We start from the raw sequence: 23,436 nt of genomic DNA, 5'->3' as shown, positions 1-23,436 counted from the left end.
GGGCACAAAGCATGCTCCAGAGCAAACCGAGCATCATCTAGTGGGGTTCATGAAGCTTCATTGGCCCATCACTACCAGAGAAACCCCTCTGATCTGTGGAGGTCAGTCAAATTACTTGGGAGGCTGCCATCACGTGCGCACAGCATTCACGTACTGAGCGGTCCTGCATGGAACACGGCTCTGGGACTGGTGTGTCATGGGTGAGCTGGCGGCGAGTTGCACAGCCAGCCAGATGTCGGAACCAACCGTGAAAATCTGGGCGAGGACGAAAAGGGGAACCCCTCACTGTGCCGCCGACTGTGGCTAACTGCACTGGTGCCTTTGAAGGGGAGGGCCTGGGAAGAGAAATATAAGAGTGTTCTACTTGGCATACAGAGTGGAAGAGGTGCATGCTGGGAGAAGGAATGAGAAGACCAGCAGTCTCTGTCAACCAGGATCTCATTCACTGTATTCCTGGGTTTTGATGATTTAAAGGTAGTCTTCATCTTCCCACTAGAGTGGTTCTGTGTGTGTGCGTGGTCATGGGGGGTCTTATCACAGAGCCCACATGCCTGAATCCACGGTCGCTCAGTATAGTATGGTAACCATTAAGACGACCAGCCCGCTCTTCTCACATATTCCAGTGCTGAGAGCTGTTTCAGAAAAACACAGCGTGGACAGCGGCCTCGCGCCTAGTCACTCACGCCTTCATCCTAAAGCTAAACTGTTCCATGTTTGGTGAGTCTGCCCCCAAAACCTGATGTCACTGCAGTTTCGAGGGTAACCTGTCTTTGAGCACAGTTCTCCCTCTCGCTGATGGGACGAACATCTCCGCACTACCCTCAGAGCTGATATGTTCCTGCTAAGCTCGGCCTCTTCACTTTCCTTTATTTACTAAATGCGTTCAGTTTCTCACTTATAGTAGACCGAACGCCAGCATTCTGAGAAGTGTGATTCTTTCAGTTCCTTATGCCAGCTACTGAGGCTGGAACGTCTGCACACAACTGCATGCTGATGACTACCATCTTGCTGGCTGTGTTAAATTTTTTTTGTTTGTTTTCACCAGGCATCGCCCCATGAAAAGGTTGCAATTTCCACAGGCAGCCTTTTCAAAACTAGGCATTCCTAATGACGTAAATGAGGTGTTTTGTCTGGTAATTTCAGTATGGCGGCCGGAACATTTTTAGTCTTCCTGGTGGAAGTGAGAGATCTTCCTGAACGTGACGGTGGTCAGGGGGACGCCCCGACCCGTGCCTCCAAAACGTGTTTGGATTAGACTGGACCGTCGCCTTCGACTCTACCTCACTAACGCTTCAGGGGGGAGCTGCGACACGTTTGGCTTAATTAAAGGGTGAATGGTTTGGGTTCTGCATCTTTGGTGGTGACTGGTGGTCTGGGGTAAAATGCTTCCTGTTTTACCTCCACGCAGGTTTGTATGAAAGCAGGGAAGCAGTGAAGGACAGCAGTGCCTTCCAGCATGCCGCCCCCCGCCGACATCGTGAAGGTGGCTATCGAGTGGCCGGGGGCTTTCCCTCGTCTCATGGAGATAGACCAGGTGAGATGGAGGTCGCCTGAGCCGCGTGGCCTCGGATATTTTCGACAATCGATCCGACTGAACGCAGAGAGTGAGAACGCAGTCCCCTCCCCCCTCCTTGGAGAATAACTGCAGAGTTAAGCATGCACGTTCCCATGGGTCACTTTGAATGTGCTTTTCTCGTGTTTTTATGTGTTTAGAAAAAGCCCCTCTCGGCCATCATTAAAGAAGTTTGTGAAGGGTAAGTCTTTTGTTGTGTTTCTAGGTCATTCTAGAAAGTCCTTTACTTTTGGGTGTTCTGATATCTGCTGAGGCGTGTCCTCTGGTGAACTCAATGTGCATGTGCGTGTATGTTTGCCTCCTATATGTCACCTGTCTATGTTATCTGTGCAGTACATGACTTTAGTGGGATCAGCAATAAAATGTCTGTTTCCCTGACTCCTGTCACAATGCCCTTCTGAATGTCCTCCTTTTGTTTTGTTCAGCTGGTCCTTGGGGAACCATGAAAATTATGCTCTACAGAACGCAGACTCCACTAATTTCTACATTACTGAAAAGGTGAGCTATTTGCGTCAATGTACAGACCGTATTCACATCAGGACATTAATTCATTTTAATGTATCAGATTGAACCACCAGATGTGTATGTGCAGATCAGACAGGGCAAGTGTGTATCACTGGTAAACAAACTGCAGTCTTGTATTAGGTGTGTGAAGTTGAAAGTAAGTCTAGTTGAGGGCTGTTCAAATCATGGTCCGCAAGGTCTGAGTCCTGCTGATTTTCTACCCTTCCTTTACCTGTGAAGGGTAGCCTCTGGCCAATCAGAATCAGTCATTATTAACTACTTGGGAGTGACTGAAAACATGGCCCGGATTTGGAATCGAGGTCCAGATTTGAAGAGCCCTGCTCCAGTTTCTGTACTGTAACCCAGTTTTTTTTTTTGATTTTTAGAATCGCAACGAGATCAAAAATGGTTCGATTCTGAGGCTGACTACGTCCCCTGTGAGTCGCAGTCCGGTTGTCATCTTAAGCTTCACGCACTCTGGCTCTTTCATGTGGATTTTGTTGCATAACTTGCGATCATTTTTGTACGGGGGGGGGGGGGTCATGGGTTTCATCATGCCTATTAAGTGTAATTATAATGTATGAGCATGTATGTGGGTGGTTATTACTGCATTGTTAATTATTAATTATCTGCTAGCTTATTAATTAGCTCGCCTGCAGTTTAACGTGTTGTTTCTCTTCCCTGGGGGTGAAGATGTTTTGGGGCCTAACCCTGCAAAATTCTACTCCACTCCAGTCAGGGGTGCTGTGAAGGGGTGGGGTTAGGACAATTTAGGCCCCAAAACATTTGGAACACAATTGGATTGGTCTGGGTTGGGGACTTTCATGGAGCCCTAAAATCTTTAGCAGGTCCCTTAACTCGGTGCCCTACCTTTCGAACCTGTGGCGTATCTGACACTGCCCACCCCCCCCCCCCCCCAGGCTCAGACGTCACAGCAGCTCCACGAGCGCATCCAGTCGTCCAGCATGGACGCCAAACTGGAGGCCCTGAAAGACCTGGCCAATGCGTCGCGCGACATCACCTTCGCCCAGGAGTTCATCAACCTGGACGGCATCTCCCTGCTCACCCAGATGGTGGAGAGCGGCACCGAGTAAGTGCATCGCCCTCCTGTCACCTGGTCGTCACCGCGCCGCCTCTCCCTCCGTCTCTCGAGGGAAGCCGTACAGCCGGCCCTTACACTCCTGCAACTGCAAGTCACCTAAATTTACCCGTTTTACTCAATGCAGTCACATTAAAGTCTTCAGTTATATGTGCATCTATAAAGGTATTTGCACATTCACTTTGTATTTATTAGTTAGTTAATAATTTTCCCCAAACCTTTGATTGGCGAGAGTCCTTGGAGCATTGGGTCTTGACACAGCCTCCACTTTCAGGTCCGTTCTGTCAGCAGCCCCCGCCCCCCCGGCCATGCTGTGCGCTCAGAGTTAGGTGGAAAAATCCCCAGGGTGAGGCGGACGAGTGCAGGCCACCCACAGGCTCCCCCCTAGCGGTAGTGCCACGCTCGTGGAGTTTAGAGGACGCTCTCTCCTACAGAGATTAATAGAGCTGGTTTCCACAGCGGGGGGGCCCTTCTGTGACACAAGCCAGCAACTTTAAGGTCATTAACCGCAGCGCCACCTGCTGCCTGTTCAGCAGCTAACGCTTGTGACCCAAGGAATCTGTGTTCGCACTGCTGTGCCAGTTTCAGAAGTTAAACTCATTCCTAAGTGATTGTAAGGGCCAGGTTACACGTGGGAAGTTCGTTGATTTATTTATTTATACTTTGATTTTTGTCCCATTTCTCAGACCAGCAGCCTCCCTGTAGGGGTCGACTAGAGGATTCAGACATTCTTTTAAGGGGTGGGGGTGGGGGGGCAGCTTTTTGCCTGTCAGGAGTGCACTGGGGGTAACAGCACCTTGCCCTCGGCTGTTCATGGACGGATCCTGACTGCGCTAATGCACATAGACACATCCCAAGGTGCCGCCCTTAAATGCCCCCATCTCACCATTAATCTATTTCTTTTCCGGACTCTGGTCGTTCCCCTGCCTCAGATCCGCCACGTCAGGCTACTTTCCCCGTCAGCGTCACTCTTCAAACCCTTTCTCTATAAAGTCAAATCGCAAGCTTGCCTCTCACGTGTGCTTGTGGTAAATCCCATCAGGCTGTATCCTGATGCAGCTGGAGCACACGCTTCAGTGTAAGCTGTCTGCCAAGCCTTTTGGATGAATTATTTAGGAGGAGCTCTACGCTTTATGGTTTCCAGATTCTGAAGATGGGTCCCCTAACCCTGTTCCGGGCCGACTTCTGTATAGTACGGCTTTTGTTCTGCTTAGCATTAGCGGTTTCGCGTTCGCTAGGCGCCCGTGTTCAGACCGCCTCCGAAAGCTATAGCGCTAAAGTGCAATTTTTGCAATTGTGTAGCACCATCTAGTGGCGAATTTGTCATTACACAGGCCAAGAAGTTTGAAAGGATGTTTGGACAATGCAAACCACAGGGTCCCAGTTTCTATAATTCATGTGCCCCAGGCAGCCATTCTCATTGCTCCTTGTTTACATTTCTTAACAATTAGAACTCATTGACAGGTTAATTTTAATCTGACAGTTTTGACATTGGTTACTCAATCGCTGAGTGCTGCCAAGACTTGGAATAAAAAAGTTTAGCAATATTTTTTTCCACTCTGCTATGAAAATGAAAGGCTAGGGTTATAAAGATTGGAAGGTTATATCTGTGAGAAGGTTTAAAATTTCCTGATAATCTAATCAGACCTATCAGGTGGGGGGGGGGGGGGGGTGAAATATTTGTATCCGTAGGCAGGTGTTCCCATTAACACAGCTTGCTGACCGGACACTCGAAAATGAGATGGTAACAAGACCCAATGTTCAGATTTGGTCAGCGTGTATCTAAATGCAGTGGGGTGATATTGTATCACATCCCTGAATGTGGGGTCACAATTCAACTGGAAGTATTTTATTTTGTTTTTCTAATGTGTGCTTGCTTGTATCCTGGACATAACAACATCTTCCGCTGGTGTTGGCAGTTTTAGGTGAACCTTTATTGTATTTTGCAAAGTATAGAAAGTGTTACAGGTGATGTGCCTCCCAGCCCTAGCAGGATTTCCAGAAAAATCCAACCCCCCCCCCCCCAAGAGTGTTTTTTTTTCCTATTTTTTATTTTTTATTTTTATTTTTTTTTAAGAAATGTTATGGAATCCGACAGGCGGGATCCGATTTTGTCACATGTCCATTTCCTCTCTTCTGTGTCATGTTCGGCCATGTTGTTTTCCTGTGTCCCTGACGTCAAAGTTTTTAAATCTTTGCAGACGGTATCAGAAACTTCAGAAGATAATGAAGCCCTGGTAAGCCCCCCACCCGGAAAACCCCACTGCCTATTTCTCCTCTTAATCTACTGACCGAATTTTGCATGATTTGGCTTGGGCCTCTCATCCCCCACCCTCCCCCCCCCTCCCCGGATGAGCGTCAGCCAGGAAGATCTTCATTCGTTCCATGTGACCGATCCTCTCTTCTGCTCGTCCTGCATGTGATGTTGGCCAAAACTCCCCCTGATTTCAAAACAGACACTTCAGAACCAGAGCCCACGCAGGGCACGTTTTCTTGGTGGAGGGTGCTGTATGGGTGTGGTATTTCCCTTGTGATGCACTGGCATCAGTCTCTCATGCCAATTCAGTAAGCAAAAACTGGCTAAATGTACTTCTATGCTGGGCAAAATGGTGTGAGACCCTTACCTGTAGTGGTGTGTGCTTTAAACGTAGAGTAGTTTCTACTGTGGATGTAGATCTGGACTTCATATAGCGTTCCAGTTACTGTGAGGTTTCTCATGCACGGATCACATGACTAATGACTGGCATGTGCAGATGTTTAGTCCAGATGTAGATTTGAACCTTCTGCCACACCTGCTGTACCGCACACCCCTATGCATTCATCTTAATCCTTTATATATGTGGATCTGTCTGTGGAGATTCACCTGCACAGATGTAGCACATCTTCTATTTATATCTAAGGATGTAAAAAAAAAAAAACGCTGATGGATTTTTAAGATGGAGCAGCACAGGATGTATACTGTATAGGTCCCATTTGAGTTGTAATTATGGAATCCTTGCAAAGATTTCTGCATTTAAGTGGGGATTGCTTACATGCTTATTTTTTCTGTAATTAACTTGCTGTGTTTTTTTTTCTTTAAATCAGTGTTTGTTTTATCTGCAAAATGCTTTATATTCATGTACTGGTTATCTACATGTGTTCCATATGTTTTCCGCCGGCCGTGTCCAATCCTGGTTCTGGGCTCTTGGCTTTGCTCAGGATTACGTTTTGATTGGCTACGTTAGTTCAGAAATCGGCTCTCAGCTGGAAGGAGCTTTTGCAAAGCCATGAGCTTCCGGGATCATGAATGGACACCTGTGTTTTCAGCCTGTTAACTAGAACTGTCCACTGTTCTGTCTCACCTGACAGTCATCTGTATTAATCTGTGATCAATTACCCCAGTACCCCCCCCCCCCCAGAGGGTAAGAGAAGCAGCATTGTTTAGCGTTGTTAGGTCCTTTTATTTACGCAGATATAGTTTGTGTCAGTATAAATATTGATTGCCACTTAGGGTTCACTGCTTTACGAAAGAAATCCTTGTTTTAACAAAGTAGCTTTATAATGTAGATTGAAAAGGCTTCTGTTGTGAACTGGAGGTGATCTCTCTGTGAACCGCTGACCTGTATTAACCCTAATTCCGTGTTTAAAAGAGCAAAAACTGATTTCTTGCATGCCTGAAAACCTGCTTCAGGCATGCAAGAGGGAACGCAGTAATTTTATTTTTTAAATGCATTTTAGCTGGTAGCTTTGACTGCCTTTTGTATTCACAGCCAGGAGAGGGCAGTGTTGTTAATAATGAAGATACAATGCGAAGTGGATGTAGAGTATGACAATGAATCATAAACTGAGCTTAATCATGGTATATTTGTTTCCAAATTCTGTACATGTGATTTACAGCTATAATAAACTAGTACATGTTGAAATATTATCAAAAAATTAACAAAGCACCTGAAAGCAGTGAATTTAAAGGAAGTAAATGGTCATATTTGATCAATGACAGGATTTTCATAGGCAATGATTTGTATTTTTTGTTAAAAATTAATACAATGTCGAAATGTTGCAGTGTTGGTGTCTCTATAAAGGCAGTATGTAATATGTGAAGGCTTGTAACATCACTTTCAGTGTGTAATATGTCTGTTGCTCTTTAAATTTCCTGTTCATCTTACCGGCTAACCTCTCTTGATTACGTGTGACCCGTTGACCAGTTTACTAATGACCAGATAACCATGCATGGGAATGCTGTACAGCTTCAACGCTTGCTCTGGCTCCCTCTGGTGCCCCCTTCTGGTGACCAGGTGTCAGAGCACCGTCAGTACCCACCGCGCTGTGGAGCTTCCCTCATGTTCGTGCGTCTGGTCCAGCGCATCTGGCTGCAGCTCTGCCTGCACTCCGCTATGTCCCGCCCCCCCACCCCCCACCAGTGCTTTTGCTTGGCTTCCCTGTGTGTTAACAGAGGTGATGCGATTGGTTGTTGTGTATCTCATCTGTTCCAGCTTCGGGGACTTGCTGTCATTCACCTTGACGGCGTTCGTCGAGCTGATGGACCACGGCATTGTCTCCTGGGACACTTTCTCGGTGCCCTTTATCAAAAAGGTGCGTTTGGAGGCACCGTCACTCAGGGCAACAGTGGATGCTGATTTTCCATGCGAGACATCCAGTTTATTGATAGCCCAGGTCACCTGACCCTGTTTGCCAGCCACCCATTCGCTGTCATCCATAGACCAGATGTTTCCATTATTCGCAGCTGAACTTCTGATTTTCTCCGTGGGAAAATTCCTGTTAAGCTTTGTGGAAAAGCTGCTTGTAAAATTTAGCGATGCTTAAAAAAAAAAGACAAAAAAACACATCAGTTGAGTCTTTTGAAGTCTAAGATTTAAAGGCTGTGGAGGAGCTTGTAGATTTGAGGTTGAACATTACTAAAAGAGTCGATCGTGCCTTGAAGTGCAAAGACTGTAAAGGGAGTAGGAATATGAATGCATCAAGCTTTTTAAGGAAGGACATCATTCACTGAAGATAACAGTTCATTTCAATATGCCAGAAAGGAAGACTGATATCTTAAGTGTTCCCTTCCTCAAGGGTGCAAAAAAAAAACCCAAAATAAATAGTTCTGTAATTTTACATTTTTATAATGCATTTTGGTTGCAGATTGCAAGTTATGTGAATAAGTCTGCCATGGACACAGCTGTGCTCCAGCGGTCTCTGGCCATTTTGGAGTCCATGGTGTTGAACAGTCAAGATCTTTACCAGAAGGTGGCGCAAGAGATCACTATCGGGCAGCTCATACCACACCTTCAAGGGTGAGGCTATGTTTTTGCCGCTTGCCTGATCTTTCATTAAATTTAATTCTGTTTTTGTGTCAGTACCTTATACTCAGGCCTGTGGAAGAATGCAACTCTATTAGGGTGCTTGGATATCAGTGTCCTCGTGGGTTGGGGGCCTCATCAATGTCATTCTGCAGATCTGTCTAATGCTGCTGTTGTCCCTTTGTGGCAGAACTGAGCAGGACATTCAGACGTACACCATTGCTGTAATTAATGCCTTGTTTCTCAAGGCCCCAGAGGAGAAACGACAGGTAAGGATGCCCAACACCCACATCATTGTTTTACTGTGTGTGTGTGTCGTACTGAAGATGGGTAATTTTTTTCTAAATTGCTGAAGATGGTGCTATCTTTAGACCTGTATCACTCTCCTATCACCTTGTGTAATGGAATTGCGTGGGAGCCTCAGTCTCTGTGTTGTGTTTTTGCGTGTCGGTTTCTCCTCTTAGTTTGTACCTCAACTGCAGCCTTGTTCCCCGCCGGCCTCGTCCACTGGCCGTGAAGCTTCTCGGTCATGTGACGCAGTCTAACACCACTCATATTTGTAGTGACATCATGCCAGTGCGCTTGTGGCAATTCAGACAGTTCTGAATCATTAAATCACCCATCAGATCCCAGTCAAACCCTAGGCGAAATGTGTGGGGTGGGGGTGGTGGTAACATCCACTGATTCCCACAGCCCAAACTGCCACGTGGGGGGGGGGGGGGGAAATCAGCCGCGTACTTATGAACTCTCTAGAGACACGTGTGAGTCCTTGATGAGTCTGCTGTCATGGTAAATGTTTGGTGGCTTGGATTTATGAGCGGGATTATGAAACGGAGGCAGGATCAGAAGGGCATAGAGCTGGATCCAGTGGCTCATATGCTAAGGCCGTCGTGGAGGAACCCTTGGTCCGCCAACTGGTACCAGCTTCAGCTGTCGCTGTGCTTCTCCATTCATTATTTTAAGCCCCCTGGCATGACTCCGCAGCTGCTCAACTAACAAGTCTCTGCCTCCTCTCTCTTCCTCTCTATGCTGCACTAAAATGGTAGCTTGATGACAATGTCAACATCCTCGATTGTCCCCTGACAGTAAGTGCTCTGGTCATGGTTAAACCCTAGGTGTCCTGGCTTCACTGCACGTCCATTTCGCTCTGTCTGTGTTTCAGTTTGTCTCTGTGCATTTTTCCGTCCTTTGTTAAGATGCGTAGAGTGATGCTGTTGCATTTGCAGGACCCTCTCCCGCCTCCTCCGTGTTCCTGCCTGTGTGTGTTTTCGTTTCAGTCTAATGAAAAGCTCAGGTTCTCTCTGACCGATGTTCTCTTTTCCCCAGGAAATGGCCCACATCTTGGCCCAGAAACAGTTACGCAACATCATTCTCACCGTGAGTGTCCCTGGGAACCGAGACGCTGCCTTTCACGACCTGGGCTGTCTGTTGTGTGACTCAGCTGGATGGCTGGATGATAATCCAGAGGCTGTCATAGTCAGCTGGGAACCTGCCAGGCTTACCCCCCCCCCCCCCCCAAATGAGGTTGAAGAGCTTGGTCCTAAACATCATGTGATTCTTCCTCACAACATTGACGTTTCTTGATCATGAAAATTCCAACCGACATCAAGCTTTCAGAATACACCTCCTTGCCTCGCTTGGTGTCTTACTCAGTTGGAGCGTAGTGATGACAAAATCTGAGTGTTACCCCCCTCCCTGTGCCTCCTCACCCACTGAGGTGATCCCTTCCTACCCACGCAGAACGTTATTCGGAGCACCAAGCCGATCAACGAGGAGATGGCCCACCAGCTCTATGTCCACCAGGTGCTCACCTTCAACCTTCTGGAGGACAGAATGATGACTAAGATGGACCCTCAAGACCAGGTGAGGCATCTTCTGGAGGTTCTGTGTTGACTGACCCGCTCCCCATTAGTGAGTTCTTTAACAAGTAGCTCCTTAATGGATCAACCCAATGTATCCATTCTATATCCATCCAAGGTGCCAAACCCCTGCAGGAAACATTTAGCTAAGCTTAAATTCAGTGTTTTTGCGTTACTTTCCCTGTCTACGTCTTCTCAGTGGTTGTCAGAGCTCATCCTCCGTACGTAAAAGCCCTTGCAGATCTGCTCAAAGGCCGTGGGCACTGGCTGAGTGACTCCGTTTCCGCCTTTCCCCATCTAGGCCCAGAGGGACATTATATTTGAGCTGCGCCGGATCGCCTTTGATGTGGAGTGTGAGCCGAACAACAGTGGCAGCATCGAGAAGCGGAAGTCCATGTACACCAGGGACTACAAAAAGCTCGGCTTCATTGTAAGTGGCCGTCGACCCTCCCTGGTGGCTCTTGGATTGACTTCGTCTTCAGAGTGATTTAGGTGCTCCTTTTTTCAGTGTGGCTGAACACGAAGGCGTACATGAATGGGACGTTTGGTATGGGAAATCTTGGGATTTTAACCGCTGGTACCAGGCAGACGTGTAAACACAGATCACAGTGACCCAGGTGAAAGAGAATTTTACCGCTTCCCTTTAGAGGGCGCTAGAGGGCAGCAGAGTACCAGTCTGAATACAACCAGATCGTTCCGATGTTCGGAACAGGATTCGTATCGCTTGTCCAGGCACAGGTATTAAGGGGTCCAGGAGCCCGTAAATGAGAGAGCCTTTGGGGTCAGGCTAAAAAGTACCGTTTGGATTCATCTCAGCCTGCCTGCCACCTTCCTCATGCAGAGCACGCAGCCTCAGCCTCTCGGGCTTCAGCGGTCCGTGACCCCCTCGTTTATCAGTCGTAGTTTATTGGTGCATCGCTTGATTGCTCGCTCACGGTGTAAAAGAACACTCTGGAGCCATTTTTCTTCCTCTTGTACAAATGCAGTTAAGTTTATCATTATGAGCACAAGGGTACGCATGCGGCAGACTCGAGTCGGGACCGCAGTAAAGCTTAGTGACACAGTATCGCTCTGATGCACACATGGGGAGTCTTTAAGGAGACATTTCATTGTGTTTTGTGTTATCATATCTAATGAAATGTTGGAATGAGAGAGTGACTATTCTTGAGTGTTGTAGGATGGTGTAGGATGAAGTGTTGATCACGTTTCTTGTTCTTCATGAGCTCATTAAAAATGGGTTTCAGAAAAATCGCACACATCTTTTGTTTTGTTTTTGCATCTTTCTGTCCTCGCTTCCTGTACTTCTCTGACGGCTCCGTTTCTGACTTGGCTTTCGAGGGGGGTGTCGTGGCACGTTGTGACCCGTGCAGCCTCTGAAGGTCACGCGCCTGTCCCCTCTGGCTGCCACTGCCACCGTGATGCGCCCACCCACCCCCCACCCCTACTGAGCTCTCAGGGCAGATAACCTTTAAAGTTTTATAAAATAAAAGTCAACTGAATTTTATCTGCTGTTAGAAAGCAGTAACTGGTTTTATATTAATTTATGTCACTGTGTTATGAAAGCTAAATAACTTACTTAATTCTTAATTTAGTTGAATGCATCGTCTGTTTAATTTTTCATGGCTTCTGAACAACCAAAGAGACCTAAGCACTGATCATTTTGATAAGCATTTTTTACTCATGGTCTGTGGGTTTACCTCCATAAAATTTGATTAAACTCGACTGGAAATATTTATAGTGACTCCTCAGTATGCTGCTTTTAGCATAATTAGTTTAACATAATATAGCTCAGTCAATAGCTCAGTCAAAGCAAAAGGTTAATTAAGAAATGGCCTGTAATTGATGCCTGCATATCCTGAAGCCTGCAAGGACCCTTCCTTCTTTACAAGAAGTGACCTTGACATCTGGCGACCACATGACCCGAATAACGGCATCTCATTGGATGGTACCAAACTCAAACCCCTATTGATTCTAAGGCTTGATAAATGCAATTACAAATGTCAGAGTTAGTGGTGAAAGTGGAGGCCCACGCTTTGCTGAATTTTATTCAGTGATTATTTCAAAGTTCGACATATATTCACCTTGTTAGCAGCATTTAAGTCCTGCTAGGTTTCAGTCTCACCTGTCGTTTTGAAGGTGACCTGCTGGCTCGCTAGAAACCGTGGAGCTGCAGCGAAGCGTTAAAGGCCTGCTTTCCTAAGAGCCTGTTCCTTGTAAATCCAGTACTCAGTTCGTCACTTAATTAAACCAAAGTGGAGAAATCCTGAACTTTTATCAGCGGTCTCCTTTTGGGTCACAGACTTAAGGCTTTCTGGGAGGTGGTTTGGTCAAACTGTGTTTCCTTTCCCCGAGTCTCCATTAACACAACCCCAGCTGGAAGACTTCTAATAACTAATTAGCCAAACCGTTAATATACATCACTTCTGTTAATACCCAGCTGTGCAGTATGTCTTAAGAAAGCCGCATTTGGTTAAAGATGTACCTAGAGGGCATCATATATCAGCAGCTAATATGGCAGATGTGTCACGAGACCATGTGACTTAACATTAGTGATTCTCTGTATCGATATCTGCAGAGCCTGGGTCGTATAATGAGACTGCCTCCTGATTATGGAGCCCTGCAGCCTAACATGGGTGGGCTCCTAATTAATGCGGAGGGTGCAGCGGGTTGCGCGATGGATGAAGTCGTGTGCACTCATTGCTGCGTTCGCCTGGCTCTTGAGCCTAACGAGGAAAAAGAGGGCAGGACCACAGTTCGCAAGCAGGCTGACAGCAGACAAACAAATCCAGTGGTGGATGGTCGTCAAGGAGACGCTGCCAATGATACCACTGTACCCACAAACCACTGGCCAGCCCCATACTGCTGTTGTGTGTTATGGGGGGTGCATGTTTCTACCCTGTGGAGTGCGTAATGGTTCTCTGAGGGCACTGGAAATCGTGAATTTAATCAGTGGGCCGTCTTCAGACCCTGTGATTGTTGGCCAGATGGCGTCGGATGCCTGGCACGCTCTTATGGCCTCGTCTCAGCCGGCGAAGTGCCCCGGGGGTCACAGGCCAGGTGGTCCTTCCAGCATAGAACCCCCCCCCCACCGAGTCCTGGCCATTCATGTTTGCGGAAATAAACCACACTTTTCAGGTTCCGCTAGCGCGAGTGTGACTGATGCAGCGATGTCACTGCCATATGTGTGTGTTTTATAACTTGCGTCTGTCTTCATTCCCCCCCCCCCCAGAATCATGTGAACCCGGCCATCGACTTCACACAGATCCCCCCAGGAATGCTGGCTCTGGACAACATGCTGTACTTCGCCAAACACCATCAGGACGCCTATGTCCGGGTGAGCCCCACCCCCCCCCCCACGTTCCTCGTGCCACTGAGCTGCCCATGTCCATCCCCCGTGCCCATTAATCCATCTCTCGATTGCTGGCATCTTCCGCATGGGATGAATGAGTTTCACTAACCTGACCAGGCATCTTCTGCTAAGCGTCAGTGACGGGGGGACTGTGACCGTGACCGTGACCATGACCATGACTGCGACGTCCGTCCTACCGAATCCAACTTTGCTTCAAACTGCCAACCCCATTCACAGTTGGCCATTTGCAGTTGTCTTTGTAATTACTCAAAAAAATTCAATTTGTATATCTGTCAAATACAACAGCCTCTCTCCTTGATGTCTCGCATCCATGTTAACGAGATCGGTTTGTCATCGTCCTCAACAAAAGTCATAAGCGACGTGGCAGATTTTAATGTCCTGTGTCTAGCTGGTGTTTGTTGATACCGAGAACCTTTATAAACCCAGGAGGGTCGTCTCGTCTCCGGCCTGTGGGACGGCTGGCAAGGCACAAATAACCAAATGATGCCAATGTACCGTGTAGGTTGCGCATATGACATTACGCTTTATGGGGGTTTCTCGGACATCATGACTGACTTTAATCAAACTGATGGATTTCCACTTGGAAGCGCTGGTCACTTTACAGTCGTACACAGTCTACTGACCGGGACCAGCTAGAGGAATGGCAGCAGTAGCGTAGAATAATGGCCCCGCTTTTCCATCACCGTGGTTGTCATTATCCTCCGGTCTGTACTGAGCACTGCATTAAGTCATTATTGTCCTCTCATCTGTTTAATCTGGTCACCCCAGTCTCTTCTGGGCTTTCAATTAGACGGCTGGTCACAGAGTCAAACACACACGCACACACACACACATACGCACATACACACACACACACTTGTTCATGATGGTGGCATTGTCCGCAGAGCGTGTCCAGGCAGGCGAGTCTCCAGCTATCTGGAGATGTGATCCCAGATAGCATACAGGGTGCGGTTCTGAAATCCTTGGGGATCTTTGATGTTTCAAAGGCTGTCTGTGACCATACCTGTGTTCATGTGACCCGAAAGCTGCATAAAGTTCTCCATCAGACCGCAGGGTCTCCTGTCCCTTCGTGTGCGGGCGTTTCCGTAGCGCTACGTACTGTAGCGTTTATGCCGCACGGGCGAGGAACGCCTGGCTGACCCTGCTGCCCTCTATCTCCTCGGCAGATCGTCCTAGAGAACAGCAGCCGGGAGGACAAGCATGAGTGCCCGTTTGGCCGGAGCAGCATCGAGCTCACCAAAATGCTGTGCGAGATCCTCAAGGTCGGAGAGCTGCGTAAGTGTCTTGCTGAGGTCAGGAGGGACCTCGCTGTGGGGGCTGACGGGGGACACACATGTCATCATGCTGGTTCATGTCTTTGCCTGTATGCATGTACAACCTAAAGGGACATAAATTTGCATTTGATACAGATGATTTTTTTTAAATGGAGCTGGTCACAGTAAGTGTTCTGAAGGTCCAACTGCAGGGCCCCCTACAGCCAGTGTACCTGTCCAAAAGACTAAGAAGTGGATTGATGGGGGCCTTACCCTGGAGATGTAGGCCCTCAAATATTCAAGACAATTCATGTGTGCTGCGAAAACAGCCAAGGAAGGCTCAAAATTTTGATAATCCTTCAGTCCAATGTCCTTCAAATGGAAAATGTCTTCCTCCTCCTTACATGCACCATAATCGCGGATCCCCCCCACTGTGCCAGAGGGTCCCTGTTTCCCATGCCCCAGGTCCTTGGCTGTCTCTCATGCCACCTCCTCTCACTGTTCAGCCTTAGGCCTTTGTTGTGGCTGCTACATCCCCCACAGACCTACCTGTCTGAGACACCATGGAGGTGGCAAAATGGATAGATGTCCTCCCCCTCCCTCTCCCTCCCCCCCACAGCGCCTTATCTGGAACACCAGTGTTTTGGAGGAAGAGGCCAATCCGTGTCATCCGCCATTTATAAATGGAGGTGACCCCCAGAGCTGGGAGCTGAAAATAGTGGCTCCCAGCTAAGATGGCTGTCCTCGGTGGCCGGATAGACGGGCCGTTATACTCCGTAAGTGCGCCGGAGTCGGTCAATAAATAATGAGGCGAGAGTTTCCCCTTTCTGCCTATGTCCGGCTCATCGGCTGGGGTACTCCGTACCTGGGATTTGGTAATATAACCGTCTCGCAGCCCCACCTGCCCCTCCCTTACTGACACTGGTATCGTTTGTGACAGCACGGGGGACAGATTGTCCCTTTCACAGAGTAAAAAGACATTAACTCTGGTGATTGGCAGTTCAGTCTCCGTCCCTGCCTAGGCTGAGGAAATGGACTTCATCCTGACTCATTGAGCCGACGCTCTGAATTAGAGTGACCCCGAGTTAGATAAAGGCTTGCGTTTGCACCCCAGAGACGGGAAAAGTTAATATCACTGCCTGGTGATGATCAAGGTGCACATTGTTCAGCTCATGGAGACTGTCCACATTAATTAAAAAAGAAAAAAAAAAAAAGAAAAGCTTTTTCTTGTTCACCTGCATGTGCATGTCTGCTTGTCTGTTGTGGTTATTCACATTCATGCTAAATAGCTGGCTGGGAAATTTAAACTATCACGCTGTCATAATAACTTATGATTTAACTCCACACAAACACACATCCCTGATGTGACGCGGGGTGGATGTGTAACGGCTGTAACCAACGTGGCGTCTGTTCGCCGGTTGACGTTTAATCTCAGTCCCCCAAACCGGTGCGTGTTGGAATAGCTTTGTGCAGTTTCATCAGAATTATTTTTAATTAGCTGTACGGTTAATAAATCTGAGTGCTGCATTCAGATTAGGTGCGGAACCTCTGAGAAGGAAGGACTCAGCAGTTTATAGCGCTGTAGTATTTGCATTTGGTGTAACATGGCCTCCACGGTTCAGCTTACATTATGAAGCCGGATTTGCATGCATAAATAATGTGAAATGGCTTCCAGATCAAGCGGCCTGCACATCTTGTTAATGTGTGCTAAACGCCCCACAGCAGTGTATGCACTCTGTAAAAACTTTGTCCTTGGTCTGTTCAGTCCTCATACAGTACATTCTTGGTGTAGAGTCCTCCAGCCTGTAGGGGGCGCTTATTTGGTGACGGGCAAACCAGCAAATCCTGTTCTTGCGGTTTGACGGTGTGCTCTGGCGGTCAGCGGAACTTTCTGCAGGACCGTGTTAAAGTGCAGGTCCAGTCAAGGGGGCAGCGATGTTACTGGACCGGTGTGCTTCCACGCTGCGCTCTAATGGGTGTTAAGTGTCATATCGGTGGCTCCAGTCCGGAGTGGCTGAACAGAGGGGCTGCAGGGAGGCTGGAGGGAATGGAGCCGCAAGCTGCGACTGACCCGTGCCCCTCCCCTGTGTCATTATGGCTCCCTGGCGGGGGTTCGCCGCAAATGTGGGGTAATGAGCCCGATGCTTCCCATGTCCAGGGAAGGGCCGCGGTGCTGAGACACGTTAACGCACCTGCATGCTGGCTCTGGTCAGCCAGCTGGAAGGGCGCGATTGCCCCTGTGCCATTTGGACTGGATTTTCTGATCAATATGCGCTGCTGTGCAGAAACTGTGCCGGCTGAGAGTGACGTGTGGACGAGCCGCAGGCGGGGCTAACGCGGCGTGGTGATTAATGAGGCTGCCTGCTTGGTTTGATCATCCTTCGATGTAATGATCTCCTGGAGAGGAGGGGGGCGCTAGTCAGCTTCCGAGTGTCAGTGTGGTCAGAAACATGGAGACTGAAAGGAGGTGTGCAGCACCTCTCGCGGGTTTGTTTTGGTGTTCAGGCTGGTGTTTGTGGCGCAGGTGCCATTTTCGCTTACGTTTCTCCGAAACACTCCCCAGCGGAGAGGAGGAGTGGGGCGTCGCCGTTAGCGACAGGCCGCCTGTGAGCGATGGCTGCCGACTCTCATTTAACTATGGGATGGGCGAGGGAGCGTTTCTCGGCAGACGGCTGTAGAGAGTAAGAGGCTGATAAAGTATTAATGAGTCTTGGCGGGTGTTTCGGGCGGCGCTTAATTATGCTCAGCAGTGCGGCCATGTGGGCAAATAGATAGCGTGATGGAAAATTACGGCTTTACTTACAAATCAGTTATGGAAACGGAAAATGAGCGAGGCAGGGAGGTCGGCGGTGCTTTATAACCACAAAGTGGGCCCCGAAAAGGCTTGGCGGGGGGGGGGGTTAGCGGCAGGCACGCACCGCCAGGGAATGGCTAATGCACGCTATCGCTCCGGGCTGAAAGTGAGTTAAATGGACCCAAACAGAGACGCGGTACATTTCTTCATTAAAAAGTAATGCTGGCCTTTAAGAGCAGGCCTCGGAGTAGTCTGTTTGGCAGGGCTGTCTTCGCAGAGATGTTTTTGTGGGTGTGAGCACTACCCACGCCACTCCACCCCCCCAGCCTCGAAGCCCATTAGAGCCGTACGAGATGCAGCCATCTGAGGTACCTCCTGAAACGTCCATTTAAGGCTGGTGCTAATGGCATCCCAGGCTCCACACTGACGGACCCAGCTCAGCCCAGCGCGGAGCAGCTCCGCAGCCTGGTGTGAACTCCGCGGCTTCCATTCTGCTGCCGCATCCGGTTCAGCTGTGACCTCATCTCCAGGGTGAAAGGCTGGTGTAAACAGGCTCACCGTACTTCACATCACGCCCCAACTTACAACAGTTTAACAATGCGGTGGGTCCGATTCTCCCGTCTTGTGACATGACTAATTGAAAATGTTCCCAGGACCTCAGAGAACATTCCAGAAACGTAAATATAGAATATTCTCCCAGAGACCAAGTATTGGAGACGGCTCTTGTTTTCAGCGAACGGTTCATGGAATGTTCTGGTCCTGGTGGTGAAAAGCGCATCTACAGGGGATTTTAAACCAACAAGAAGAGCTACTCCACTGTCCGTTTTCCCACCCAATTCCTGAGCACGTTCTCTGGAAAACCTGACAGGTTTACACTGGGCCAGTGCTGTTCTGCTTATGTTATCGGAATGTTCCCAAGCTTATTGTTTACTGGGACTCGCTGCTTGAAAACAGCGGGTTGAGCGAGTGTTGCTCAGAATATGTGCCGTTCTTTCATGAAGCACGCGGTGTGTTTGGCATGGCGATAGTGACACAGGGGGAAAAACAGACAGAGGAAGCTTGTCGTCTGCTGGATGAGACACCTCTTTTAGTGCGAGAAAGGGGGTGGAAAACTTCAGCGATCACACCAGAGCCTCCAGTGTGGGCCCAGAGGCGCTCAGAATAGCAAACGCTTTATGATGTCTCCTACACTATGGTTAGGGGCAAGGCAGCATTAACACAAGCACTGGGTCTCTCCACAGCCAACACATTCCAGTCTCTATGCTCCCCCCCACACCCTACATTTGTGCATATCGTCTTTGCTCGTACCCTGATTCAGCACCATGATGAAAGCAGCTGGTGGCCTGCAAGTCTTATGGATCGTGCTGTAATCCAGAGCCTGGCTCTATCCCTGTAAAGGTCGCAAAAGGCCCTGAAACCCAAAACCTGGCCATTTTGACTGGAGATGAAAGCCGCCGGCTGCAGTTTGGCGCTTTTCGTTCTGAAAGCGGCTTAACAACCTTGCTGCTTCGAGTCGGCCGGTTTGCATGGCCCCGTAACTGGACCTACCAAGCCCTCCGGCATCGAGCATCGCCGTGACGCGGTGCTGTCCATTACACCGACCGCGGTGGTCCTGTGAGGCGCTTTCAGTGTGATGCACTCCCAGCCTGTGATATGTGAGGCAGTCTTGCTCCTTAACACTGTAGGTGTGGTGCAGTTACAGGGAGGGGACCATAGGCGGCGTAACAATTTATGGAAAGCTGCTGGCTCAGGTCAGAGAAGCAGGCCTGCCGCAGGATGCTTTGCTTCCACAAAATATCCAGATGTGTAAGATGAGAAGTTTTAAAATTGCAAATTTATTAGGAAAAACTTCACTTAAGTAAGCTTTTCATGGATGTTTGCTGATGCATGCTAAAATTTAGTTTGTATCTTTTTAACTCTCTTCTCCTATAATTATGTCTTATAATTCAAATGTAACTGAGTAATTTGTATACTAATTTACATAATATAGTGGCCAGGCAATAACCTAAGACACCCCAATAATATATTTTATACATTTTTATAAAAACCCTGCACAGCGAGAAACCAAACAAAAATGGCCACATTTGGGATGTGTCTGTGTTCTGTGTGAACCCACCTCATTCCTCTCCAGCAGTGTTTACGTAACATTAACATACACAGAAGCTAGCACTGCCTTCAAAGTGATAAATTCCCATATGCCTGATAATTATAGCACAGATAATTATATCACTGAAGGTGAGAGGCGCCCGATTTTTATTTTAATGTGATTCTTTTCTGACACCCACATCAAACGCGCTTGCTAGGAACGTGACCTTTGGTTAGATTATGAAAGCTGTGTGTGTGTTGTTTTTTTTTTTTAATATGACACTGGGGCACAATTTTTGCCAGAACTCACGTGCAGCCTGCATTTGGAGTTATTCAGCGTTACCACATAGGAATGAATTAACGTTAATGAAGAGGCGGGCATTAGCGGGGTACCTGGCCGGTCAGGGCAGGTAGCCAAGCCAGACGGGAAGTCAGGGGGCCAGACACTCTTTCGTGTTAATCAGCGAGTGTTTCATTCTACGTGGCCCAGCTGATCCGAAATGGGTCATGTGAGTAACATGACTGACATAAAGGTGCAGTTAAAAAAAAATGCATTTGGTAATGTGATGGCCCAGTGACGCATTTCCAACCGTGTAGCTCGTATTGATTTTCAGCTGAAGTTGGCAGCTTCCTAAATTGGGAATATTACTTTTTTTGCTTGCAAATGAAAGCTGAAATCGTACCAAATATCAGTGGTTACCAGTCCTGTTAAACTGAAAAAAGGTAGGCCAAACCCCCCTTGGCATTGTTGGTACGCTCCAGGAAGGCATTACCCGGTCGAGCCACAGGATTCCGGAGCGGGGCGCCCTCGACATCACCGTGCTGAGTCACGGTTTTGACTCCTACGAGCAACTAGTCACCACTTGGGGTGTTATTTGTGCACCGGTCACATGGTCTCATGTCAGCTTCGAAAAGTATGTTCGTTCTTAAGGATTGGGAGGCTCTGCACGCTCACTAGGCCTCCGCGGGAGACGTTTCCATCAGCCTGATGCACCTTGCCGCTCCGCTAGACGTGGACGTTTATGAAATTGTTTGGAATTGCAGTGGGCAGAGATGTGCCCCCATCCCCCCGCCTGTTGAGTCATAGTTCAGCCTCTACATGAGGCAAACTGACAGACGCCCGGCTGATTTATTAAAAACCAGCATGTGGTGTTTCTTGAAGATGTGTTGGCCTGATTCCTGGCTGGAGAGAGGCGGTGATGGAGCACAGAGGGGCGAGGAGTGCTGCGCTGTAGGGCGGGATACGAGCGAGAGTCGCGACTGGCTGATCTTTCCATCTGTCACCATGATTTCCTCCAATCACATTTGTTTATCCCCATCCTGCTCCCGTTCCACCACAACAGCATTTACGGGACGCCCCGAGCTCGCTGGACTGCTACACGTTGCCGTCAGCCAGATGTCCGCCCTGCTCAAGATCGACGTCTTCAGGCGTCACAAGTGTCCACGCTGAAAAACTGAGAGATACACTCTTTGCAAGATGGCGGCTGTTGGCTTTTATGGGCTGGTAGATGAGCCCAGAGCGATATGCACATTGCATGATGATTTCATATATAAAAGATGTGTTAGGTGTTAGTCATGGGCAGAAATGGAGCTGGCTTTGGAATTGGCTCCCGCCAGTGCATCCTGTCCACGGTTATTTATTGTCTCTTGTGTTGCAGCGGGCCTGTTTGGAACAGCCCCCCGCCTGGGTAATGATTGAATGCACAGTCGTCTTCCATTCCTGCTTATATAAGGGTAAAATTAAGCATTATGTTCCAGCTGGGAGAATTTGCCATGTCTCCCGCCGACTAGTGGGATTTAACAGCCGTGCTTGGTGCAGTCCAGACAGGTCTTTTTTAACCCAAAGGGAAAGGAATATGGAACAAATGACACGTCGTAGATGTAGAAATGTTCCAAGAAGGAGGTGCCTTCTGATTTCAAGCGTTTTCGCCCGAGGTGTGGGTTTAGCTTCAGTGTGGGCTGTAAGACCGCTGTGCATCACAGACACATCGGCCATTGAGGGTTGACCTGGCTTACTGTGTGATATTTTTCAGCAGTTTAATACTTAAATATCCGCAGGTTCCCCCCTCCCCCATTTTAAGATTATCAGTATCTTTCTTCCTACTTCAGCTTGTTAAATCAAGCAGTAAACAGTCAACTTGTTTACAGAGGTATAGCTGCTTCACTAATCCCCCCCCCCCCCCTTCACCTGCACAGTTCCCTTAGCGCACCGTAAAGGTCTCCTCTGCTGCTTATACTGAGCAGCCATTGTGTAGGACGTTCTCAAGACTGCAGCATCTGACCCCAGAGCAGTAGCAGGTGGTCACATGGCCTGTGCAGCACGGGAGCAAGCCCCGCCTGCCTCGGTCACGTGACACGGTCGCCCGACGTCACCACAGCCCTGACGATCTCCAGATGGGGGCAGAATTCCCCGGTGGCAGTCTCCCACGATGCACTGCGTGTCCCGGACAGTCTCCGCTGGAGGAATGGTGGCGGAATTAATTATAATTAGGCTGACACCTTTCACCACACATTCGTCATGCCGTTTGGCTTCAAGGTGACTCCTGTGCACTGTCTTGTTCGTCTGCCCTCCCCCTGGGGCCTTGGCTCTGCCGGACTCTGACAGCTGTCAGGAGCACTTCTTGGGACTTGCCCCCTCCCGGCCCAACTGAATGCACTTGGATGGCCTTGGCTGAGGTTGGCTTCATCAGTGTGTGAACACGGCAGGCCAGCATGCGCAGACGTGATGCTGTTTGGGCCCGGGGTGGAGAGGGAAGGTTTCATCTACCACGAGCGAGTGAAACCTTCTTGCAAACGTGGTTTATGAGCCGGACGAACCGTGACAAGTTTATGCGTTTCATTGTCTCTGCATTATAAGCAAGATGGGCTTGTGTTTTATTTACAAAGCAATATATTTAATCGGGCGCATAACTTAATATTGTTTGATTAAAAATATTTGCGAAGCCTTTATTTAACTCTGTCATTAAAAAAAATAAATGAATACTGGCCTGGGATTTCACATTTATATCGATATCCCATATTGCATGGAACTGAATTCAATTATAAATAAATTTTCTAATGTATGTAAAATGAAGTTATGTAAATGGAATATTGTGATTGTACTTTCTGTGGTGCAATATAACAAACAGCTCGCCGTAAAAAAAGAGTTAAATTGACTGCTTGGGAATAAGCGTAGTTGGACTGTTTATAAGGACATTGATTATAGAGAAGGTTGAATTATGTTTAGAGCCTTAAAACCCATGCAGTGCTAATGGTAAATTCTGGAGAATAGCTCATTTACATGTCTTCTGACTATCTGTTGTAATTATTCAGCATATGGGAGGCTACGTGAGCCTCCCGGTCTCCCATGTCAAAGGACAGTCAAAGGGGGCCCAACCCCCTACCCTTAACTCTCTGACAGATGGCAAAAGATCCGCAAAGATGGCGCTTGATTGAGTGGCGCCTGACCAATGGCGCCCGGCCATCGAAATGTGACACGGCTCTCTGACTGCTTCTTAGATGAGAAGCGGTCTGGGGCCGGATTCGGTGTGTGTGCTGACAGCTCCAATCTGCTAAACCTGGCCAGGTTCATTAATTACAGCCTAGCGAGGGGGCTGATGGGAGCTGGAGTCCCGAGC

The 23,436-nt window shown here is 48.3% G+C and overlaps 1 protein-coding gene across 6 annotated transcripts in view; it reads left to right on the top strand.

The window, feature by feature from the left end:
- The window catches only part of elmo1 (engulfment and cell motility 1 (ced-12 homolog, C. elegans)), a 65,868-nt gene that overhangs the window by 17,339 nt on the left and 25,093 nt on the right, over positions 1 to 23,436 (top strand). For 3 of the 6 annotated variants that reach the window (XM_023811918.2, XM_023811917.2, XM_023811916.2), the window contains exons 2-16: positions 1,409 to 1,534; positions 1,714 to 1,754; positions 1,999 to 2,071; positions 2,464 to 2,514; positions 2,998 to 3,167; positions 5,378 to 5,413; positions 7,649 to 7,748; positions 8,301 to 8,452; positions 8,649 to 8,727; positions 9,505 to 9,543; positions 9,785 to 9,835; positions 10,199 to 10,321; positions 10,619 to 10,747; positions 13,547 to 13,651; positions 14,854 to 14,962. In XM_023811918.2, coding sequence (XP_023667686.1) covers positions 1,457 to 1,534; positions 1,714 to 1,754; positions 1,999 to 2,071; positions 2,464 to 2,514; positions 2,998 to 3,167; positions 5,378 to 5,413; positions 7,649 to 7,748; positions 8,301 to 8,452; positions 8,649 to 8,727; positions 9,505 to 9,543; positions 9,785 to 9,835; positions 10,199 to 10,321; positions 10,619 to 10,747; positions 13,547 to 13,651; positions 14,854 to 14,962 — 1,336 coding nt within the window. In that variant the 5' untranslated portion in view covers positions 1,409 to 1,456. The remainder of the gene's footprint in view (positions 1 to 1,408; positions 1,535 to 1,713; positions 1,755 to 1,998; positions 2,072 to 2,463; positions 2,515 to 2,997; positions 3,168 to 5,377; positions 5,414 to 7,648; positions 7,749 to 8,300; positions 8,453 to 8,648; positions 8,728 to 9,504; positions 9,544 to 9,784; positions 9,836 to 10,198; positions 10,322 to 10,618; positions 10,748 to 13,546; positions 13,652 to 14,853; positions 14,963 to 23,436) is intronic. The other 3 variants (XM_023811919.2, XM_023811920.2, XM_023811921.2) reach the window with 3 other exon arrangements.

Source organism: Paramormyrops kingsleyae, chromosome 23, assembly GCF_048594095.1.
Source record: "Paramormyrops kingsleyae isolate MSU_618 chromosome 23, PKINGS_0.4, whole genome shotgun sequence".
Lineage (NCBI taxonomy): Eukaryota > Metazoa > Chordata > Actinopteri > Osteoglossiformes > Mormyridae > Paramormyrops > Paramormyrops kingsleyae.
The sequence above is the reverse complement of the archived record's forward strand: the minus strand, read 5'-3'. Positions and strand labels throughout refer to the sequence as shown.